The sequence below is a fragment of the Notechis scutatus genome, chromosome 3 (assembly GCF_049901735.1).
Source record: "Notechis scutatus isolate UNSWTSFEM ecotype Mainland chromosome 3, rNotScu1.2, whole genome shotgun sequence".
Lineage (NCBI taxonomy): Eukaryota > Metazoa > Chordata > Lepidosauria > Squamata > Elapidae > Notechis > Notechis scutatus.
The window spans coordinates 40970515-40979939 of record NC_142011.1 but is presented as its reverse complement, the minus strand read 5'-3'; the positions used below and the strand labels follow the sequence as shown (position 1 = coordinate 40979939).

Sequence of the window (9425 nt, the reverse complement as noted above, 5' to 3'; positions counted from 1 at the left end):
TACCATGAAAAGACAGTGTTTCAAAGTTTCACAAAAGTTAGGCCCTTTTAAACTTTTTTTTTAGAAAAAAAACTAATTTCCATGGGAATTTATAGAAATGTGTACATGTGTCTTTTGTTCTAAAATAATTTCCATTAAGATAAGCCCACTATTTTTTCTGTAAAATTATCCAGGTAAGCACTGATATCACTGTATCAGAATTCTAATGCATATGAACGTGGACACACTACTGTGGGCTTCCCTGCCCACAGCTTTATCACTTAACATGCTATTTATACAAGGGTGGGTTTCTACCGGTTCACACTGGTTCTATAGAACTGGTTGTTAACATCGCCGGTAGTTCTAAGAACTGGTAAAACCGATCCCTGCTTGGTCCTGCCCCTCTCTGCCGCTCCTATGGGCCAAAAACCTTTTTTTTTTTACTGTGCACGTGCAAAAATCCCTTCCTCATTCTCCCCCACCTGCCCCTCCCTTCACTGCCCTGGCCCCCCACCCTTATCCACCGCTCCAAAGTAAAAAAAAAACATTTAAAAAGAAAACAGGTTTTTTTTTTTCATGCACGAAAATCCCTTCCTCATTTTCCCCACCCAGCCCTCCCTTCGCTGTCCGGCCTCGCTCCTATCCACCGCTCCAAAGTAATAAAAACCATTTAAAAGAAAACAGGTTTTTTTTTACTGCTCATGCACGAAAATCCCTTCCTCATTTTCCCCCACCCAGCCCTCCCTTCGCTGTCCTGGCCCTCGCTCCTATCCACCGCTCCAAAGTAATAAAAAAAACATATTTTTTTAAACGGGGCTTTTTACTGCGCACACACAAAAATCCCTTCCTCATTCTCCCCTGCCCGCCTCTCCTTCGCTGCCCCGGCCCCGCCCCATCCGCTGCTCCAAAGTAAAAAAACCATTTTTTTTTTTAAGTTTTTTACTGCACACGCACAAAAATTCCTTCCTCATTCTCCCCACCCACCTCACCCCACCCCTACTTATAGTGCATGTGTGCTAACTACAAAAAATTTCCCACTCAGCTCCATCGCTCACACCACCAGCAGCAACAGCAGCAACAGCAGCAGCAGCAGCTTTTTTATATTTATGTATTTATTTATTTTTTTACTATCTGTTTTTGTTTTTATTAATCATAAAAACAAAACAGATACTAAAGAAAAAAATAAACACATAAATAAAAAATATTTTATTATTCATCTTGATGTTTCTTTAAGCAAATCTTTCAAATCCACTTTCTTTCAAATCCACTTTCAGTTCCGTCTCATTCTTGTCTGGTGAAAATTGTTCCTCTTCCATAACATCTCTTAAACACTAACTAGCCATGGTGTCAGGGACTCTTAAAAGTAACTGAATATTACTGATCTCCGTTCCTCACCTGCTTTCTTTGCTTGCCACTGCCTTCACCACTCAACTTACAACAACAATCGAGTCCAAACCACTGTTGTTGTTGTTTTTTGCAGCATATTGCCAAGATGAAAAGGCTAATGAATTTGTCTGCTTTCTTCGGCAAGAAAACAAAAGGAGATCCAAAAGAGTCACAATCACAACCATTGGAGTCTGAGGAAAGCAGAGCCAGCACATCATCCATCAAAGAAAGCGGAGCCAGCACATCATCCACACCAGGACCAGAGGAAGGAGCCAGCACATCATTAGGTACTGGAAGAGCTGAATCAGACATTGAAGGGAACCTTCCACACTGCAGCAGTACAATAATTTTAGGGGAAAATATGATGGACTGGACGTTTCCCAGAAAAAATTAGGTTGCAAGTATTGCAGATTTGAAATTTCAATCAAAGAAAAAAGTGTCCACGGAGCTAAGGGGTGGAAGAATTACCAAATTGAACCATCAGGAAGGAGTAAAGAAATCCAACAAGCTTCTCTCAGAAAGAAATTGAAGGAACATTTCTCATTTAAGACTCACGTCTGTACGGAGAAGTTAAAGCAATATGAGCAGGATGTCATAAGCAAAGGACTGGAGAAGATGAGTGAGAAATATCTGGGTAGTACATGTAGAGTGTTTATTACAGTGCATAGTCTGGCACAAACGTGCAGACCATTTTCATATATAGAAGATCTGATTGAGTTACAAAAAAGAAATGGTGTAGATTTGGAACAGGGTTGCATTCACGTAGAACTGCATTTGCAATAGTAGATTTCATTGCAAAAGATATCAGGAAACATTTATTTACCAAAATTATTGAGAAAACTTGCAAAATCTGTTTGATAATTGATGAAGCTTCAGCAATATCTTCCAAACGAGTTCTTATACTGTACTTAAAAGTTAAGGGTCCAGTTTTCTCCCCAACAATTTTCCTTGAACTAGTAGAATTAGATAAACAAGATGCAGAGACAATATACTGTTCGGTTATAGGAAGTTTGAATAAAGTTGGGTTTAATAGAAACTATCTGGAGAAACATTTAATTGAATTTTGCTCTGATGGAGCCAGTGTTATGCTTCGGAGAAAATCTGGGGTAAGCACTAAGATAGACAAAGAGTTTCCAAATATTATAATATGGTACTGTTTAAACCAGTTGTTCCCTAATCCCCAACCTTTTTGATTCACAACACCAGTGATCGCGGCCCGGTATCCCCAACCTTTTATGGCGCGGCCCGCTGACATCAGCTGGCCGCCATCTTGTTTGATGAAAAAGTGCTTCCAGTGAGCTTTCTACCCGAAAAGCTCACCGAAGCACTTTTTCATCAAAACAAGATGGCGGCGCGCCCAGCAAGCCAGCGACCCGGTAGGGACTTGTTCCACGGACCGGTACCAGTCCGCGGACCGGTGGTTGGGGACCCCTGGTTTAAACCATCGTCTGCAACTTGTTTTAGATTATTCTATTAGGGAAATAAAGCAAATCAATCATTTTCAAATTTTTATTGATAAAATATATTCTATTTTCCATCAATCGAATAAGAACCTAATTGAACTTAACAAAATTTCCGAACAACTTGAGATTGAAATTATAAAAATTGGTAGAGTTTTTGGACCAAGATGGGCTGCCTGTCGTTTAAGATCAACCCTAGCTGTGTGGCAGGCTTATCCAGCACTACATCAGTTTTTATGTTCAAATAAAAAAATACTCCGGTATGGCGGCCCATCTTGAAAACTCATATTTTCTCACTGATTTGGCCTTGATGATTGATGTGCTAACTGAAATATCTCTCCTTTCTAATGCATTGCAAGTGAGAAACATAGACATTATAAAGGCTGAAAAACTTGTGATAAGATCAATTAGATCATTTGAAATGCTTATAGAGGAAAAGGGTTCATATGAAAATAAGGTTGATGAATTAATTACTTCAGAAACCTTTAAAAATATAAATTTTATACAAAATAATTGATTTGTGGGACTTCCTCATGAAAAACTTATACAAAGCATTGTAACTAATTTGAAGAGAAGATTGATGGATTGCGAACATTTAAAAACAGGCTGCCAATTTAAAGACATTGATCAATTAAAATTTCTAAATTATTTGGAGCCAGATTATTGGAACATTGAAGAAGTGGTGGTTCCATGGAGAGCGGCTGAAGGACAATTGGTTGCATTTGGTCAAATTTTCAATTATGAAATCAATATTAATGATTATTGTGATTTCATAGAAAATGTACTAAAAGATTCTAAAAATTATACAATTCCTTGCAGCATTAAAAAGGCTAGAGATATTATTAAAACTATTGCAGTCAGTTCAGCAGAGGCGGAAAGGGACTTCTCGCAGATGAACATAACATGTTCAGAAGGCAGAAGTCGCCTTACAGTTTCCAATATTACAAACCTCCTGACCATCAGTCAAATTGGCTTACCTGTGCAAGAATGGGACCCTGTTCCTATAGTAAAGAAGTGGTTACAGGCACATCATCACACAGCTGATGATGCTCGTGTTAAAGAAAAACTGTAACTCAGGACGATAATAGAAAAGCAATTTGGGAGTACTTTAAATAAGTTTTGTTTGTTATAAAGTTTTGTTATGTAATAGTTTTTGATTAATATTTTAAAATGTTTTAACAATATAGTTTTGTGTACCTTTTTATCATTTCAGTATTAAAGACATGACATAATAAACTACCTTTTGTTTTGGTATATCTTTTTTAATACTTAGTCATTAGGGCAAAGACGTGATGTTGAGTTGGCCTTGCCCAGTCCTCTGCAGCCCTCCCCGTAGCTGCCCATGCCTCGCCTTGCCCTCTGCAGGGTTCGCCAGGCCTTGGAAACTGGCAGAAAGCACTTGGTAAGCAATTGGCCGCTAAGCAAGCACCTGGTCATTAAGTGAGGACCACTGAAATTTGGGTTGCCAGCCACATGGACACACCCATCTGTCACATGACTACATAGCCACGCCTACCCCAGTCACATGACCATGTAACCATGCCCAATCAGCTAGCCACTACCACCCTAGTCACATGACCACCAAGCCATACCCACAAATTAGGCCACGCCCACAGAACCGGTTGTTAAGAAATTTGAATCCCACCTCTGTATTTATAGTGTCCTTAAATATAACACATATAATCAAGAAGAGGTATCCTTAAACAAAATTAAGTTACTTTGTCAGATCGCTGAACTCTCCTAGAACTAGGGAGTAATTTCCTGACAATGAGAATAATAATGTGGGTTGTGGAACAGTTTGCTTTCAAAATTTGTGGGTGCTCCATCACTGGAGGCTTTTAAGAAAAGACTGGACATCAAATAGAGAATGCCTGTGGAGATTCTCAGTCACCCAGATGATATTTGTCTCGAAAGTGATTTTTCTAAAGGCAACCAGATTTTTTAAGGAAAAAGATTCCCAATAGCAATAGCACTTAGACTTATATATTGCTTCACAATGCTTTACAGCTCTCTCTAAGCAGTTTACAGTGTCAGCATATTGCTCCCTATAATATGTCCTCATTTTACCAACCTTGGAAAGATGGAAGGCTGAGTCAAATGCAGAGTTAAAATATTTTCCAATCCTTGCTTGTAGTTAAGAAAGCACATAATAATTAACACTGCAAAATTTATTTAACATTCCAAGTTGAAAACTCTGGATTGTGGACAGACTCTCAGATTGTTGCATTTAGGTTAAAATTAAAGTGAAAAGTTATTCATGTCAATTGGCAGTCAAATGTTGCACTGTGGAATCATCTTGTTTACAGTTCTGGGCAGCCAGCACTATTGTTCCAAAAAATATATATCCAGGCTGTGCATATTTTTGGATTTGGTTCTGGCCCAGTATCAGAAAGTCAATAATGCATGCCATAACTTCAAGCATTCATACTTCTTTGAAAGGAGGAGATTAACTATTACAGGATAATCAACAAAATTTCCCACCATTATACTTATAAACCAGAAAAGCACAACATTAAAATGACAACATTATTTTGGTTTTTTGCTTCAAAGTAGGATATTCAAAGAAGTCTTTAGTTGATTGAAAATATTTTCTGCAAAGCTATTAGTGAATTCCCATTCAGAATCTCATTCTCTGTTACTTTTGCTTCTAACACTAATAGTTTCTAGTGTTGTGAGCAGTGAGCATTAGACTCAGGAAACTGAATGGGTAAAAGATAACCATAACTTATAGCTTCCACAATTTTGTGCAGCATAGGACCGTTATCAAGTCATTGAGATTCTGACTAGTATTTTAATGCGAGTGATTAAAGGTAGAAAAGGGATGCGGTGGCTCGGTGGCTCAGTAGCTAAGATGCTGAGCTTGTCAGTCAGAAAGGTGGGCAGTTTGGCAGTTCAAATCCCTAGCACCATGAAACAGAGTGAGCTCCTATTACTTGTACCAGCTTCTGCCAACTTAGCAATTCGAAAGCATGTAAAAATGCAAATAGAAAAATAGGGACCACTTTGGTGGGAAGGTAACAGTTTTCCGTGCACCTTCGGCATTTAGTCATGCCAGCCACATCATACTGGTTCTTCGGCTTTGTAACAGAGATGAGCACTGCCCCCTAGAACCGGAAACAACTAGCACGTATGTGTGAGGGAAACCTTTATCTTTAAAGCTAGAAAAAGACCTAAAAGATAGGTTGATGACATCAGCTAGTTTTGTTGGCCAAAATGGCAAAATAAAGCTCAGGACCGTATTAGTTGAAAACATGTGGAAGAGGCCTTCATCCTGCAATGAATAGACAATGGCAAAAATGATGATTATGATTTAAAGCTGGTATTTTAATGCTGCCCATGGACTGTAATGACATCAGTGGGAGAAATTGGACTGTCAGCCCATCCTTGCCTGATCTAGTAATGTGGGGTTGTCCTGTAATGCAAATGAGTGCACATCTTGTTTTGAATAGTGGCTTGGTCTTTGAAATCATACCAAAGATATTTCATAGGGATAACTCTATATTATAGGGGATAAGGAATTGAACAACTTAGAAAGTTGTGATTGAAATAAGGAACTATGCTATCAATAATGTGTTAGTTGAGCCTAGTATGTTAGATTATTTAGATTTTCTTTTCAGAATATTTATTGGGACCCTTAGTCATATTATATTATTTATATGGATTTAATTAGGTGGATTTGTTATTTGTTCTACATATTTCAATTACTATTTTTAGTTGGTGTTATCTTGTTGACATTTTTATGTATTGTTAGCTTCCCAGACTCACTGTCTTAAGATGGACAGCCATATAAATATTTAAATAAATAAAAAATAACCATATTTCAATTACTATTTTTAGTTGGTGTTATCTTGTTGACATTTTTATGTATTGTTAGCTTCCTAGACTCACTGTCTTAAGATGGACAGCCATATAAATATTTAAATAAATAAAAAATAACCACGAAGCTCGGATATAGGATATATACCAGTAAAAACAAACTAATTGCATAGTTGTAAAGAGGACAAATTGCTCCTTCATAAACCACCAGGATCAAGTGTTATTTGCATAAAAATCTTCTCAGTCTCCAAATTTCTGGGTCACTTGTGTCCATAGCAGGACAAACCCTGCAATTGTAAGGAAGACAGCAACTATGTAACTAAAGCTACAGGATTGATCTCCTAAGTTTTCATATGAGAATGAGAAAAAGAAGATATTTCCTCAATTCGTTCCAAAACAATAGCCAGAAGCCAATGTGCACCCTGATCTGGCTCTGGAAACAAGATCTACACAGATCTGTAATTATTTGTACAGTAGTCATTAGTAACACATTAAGTGACCAGTGATATACTTGTAGCTATGTATCTCTATTTTTTTCCTATCTTTCTTGCTTTAAAAAAATGTGACTAACCATTAAATGGGAATATGAGCCTACAGGAATCCAAGTGTTTCTGTGACTCTGTCATGGAAATTCTCAGCAAACCTAGTCATCCTGAGAGAGAGGATGGGAGAAGAAAGAAGAAGTTTATCATTCTTTTCTCATAGGCAATATTTTACCATGGGAGAAGGGAGCAATGCTGTGCTGCTGCTTATCGAACAAAATAGTAGATCCTTTAAACTTTCAGAGGAAGTTGAAGGAGGTGTAATGGCTAAGACTAGGATGGATCTAGGCAGTATTGACTGTTGAAGCTTTTGGATTTTAATAAAGATCAGTGCCAGTCAGTGTAATAATTTCTCATTTCTATGAAGTACAGAGAGAACAACGAAATCAGTCTTTTCAATTAGCTTACATGTTAGTCTACACTCATAACAAGATAGTAAGACTTTGCTAGAAGCAGGAAGCTTTATGGATCTAATGAAAGATGCTTTATTTTAAACTGCTTTTTTCAGCTGAAAGCCTATCTTCCCCTGTTGTTTCCTCTGTTGATTATCAGTCAGGTGAACAGAGAATGGAATGTGGCTAAAGCTGTCTCATCGTAAGCAACACTTGCAAAGCTTGAGTAAAGCCAAAAGTAGAAAAAATGTTTTAATTGCTTTGCTATGCTAATAGAACAGGGGGAACATCCCGTAAGAGGCTTTGAGTCCTATAAGTTACGTCACATCCTTCTGTGAAAAGCTCTAAGACTGTGACAGGATACTTGCTTGCTGACCCCTAAATTAATGTACTTCTGTTAAGCTGGTAATAATCAAGGTTACAATGTAATTGAAGATTTTTGAGAAATTTACTGTCTCTTAAGTCAATGGCCCTTTTTTTATAGGAAGTTGAAAAACACAGTCAGGCCTTTCTCAACTAGAAAGGCAAAATACTATGAAATATACAGTATTTCCCAAGACAGATAAATAGATTTATTGTAGCAAAGCTTTGTCATCATTAAGAAAGAATTGAAATGACTACTGTGGATGAAGTATGAGCTCTATTTATAACATTTATAATGTTAGTACCTCTTTCTCCTTTCTGCTGTATCTATTTCAGGATGTTTACTTTTTATCATGTCAAAAGTAACTTTCACAGATACCTCGAGAGCAGGGATGTCAAACTCGCGTCATCATGGCGTCATCATGTGATGTATTGGGATTTTTTTCTCCCTTCGCTAAACCAGCCGGGGCAGGGCTAGCACATGACACATCTGGACTACAGGCTGCGAGTTTGACACCACTGCTCAAGAGGATGCATAATAAGATGGGCTTTTTAAAAATTACCAACACTAACATGCAAGCCTGTTTCCCAAGGCTCTGAACTTTTGGAATGTTAATATACATTTAAAAATAAAAATCTATTAACATGTTTATATTCAATAAATCGAATTCATCACCATTCAGTAATAGGATGATTTTTACATACCCCAAATGCCTTTCTGAAGAGCTATATTTTACAGTTTCCCAAAACATAATGAGAAGAGGTAAGCTGTCCCAAAGGAGTCATCACCAAGATACCTGGCTCAATGGTAGTAACTATGAGAGAGATCTTGGTGTCCTAGGGGACAATCACTTAAATATGAGCCATCAGTGTGCTGCAGCTGCCAAAAAAGTCAATGCAGTCCTAGGCTACATTAACAGAGGGATAGAATCAAGATTACACAAAGTGTTAGTACCATTTTATAATGCCTTGGTAAGAACACACTTAGAATATTGCATCCAGTTTGGTCACCACAATATAAAAAAGATGTTGAGATTCTAGGCAGACTGCAGAGAGAAACAACAAAGATGATTAGAGGACTTCATAAACATATGAAGAACAGTTGAAGAAATTGAGTATGTCTAGTTTAAAGAAAATAAGAACTAGGGGTGACATAATAGTGTTCCAATATCTAAAGGGCTGTCACAAGAAGAGGGAGTCGGTCTATTTTCCAAAGCACCAGACAAGAAGCAATGGATGGAAACTACTCAGAGAGAGAAGCAATCTAGAACTAAGGAGAGATTTCCTGACAATTAGAACAATTACTCAGTGGAAATTTTGCCTCTGAAATTTGTGGGTGCTCCAATACTGGAGTTTTTTAATAAGAGATTGGATAACAATTTGTCTGCAATGATATAGGGTTTCCTGCTTGAGCAGGAGGGTGGACTAGAAGATCTCCAAGGATCCTTCCAACTCTGTTTGATTTCATATATTCTAATCTATTTTGC

The 9425-nt window shown here is 37.7% G+C and overlaps 1 protein-coding gene across 1 annotated transcript; it reads left to right on the top strand.

Moving 5' to 3' along the window:
* The first annotated feature begins 1320 nt into the window (after positions 1 to 1320).
* On the top strand, positions 1321 to 3847 carry LOC148131156 (E3 SUMO-protein ligase KIAA1586-like). The gene is given in 4 exon segments (XM_087959049.1): positions 1321 to 1342; positions 2152 to 2520; positions 2800 to 3077; positions 3079 to 3847. Coding segments are annotated over 4 exon segments (933 nt in total). The 3' UTR covers positions 3343 to 3847.
* The last annotated feature ends 5578 nt before the right edge of the window (positions 3848 to 9425 follow it).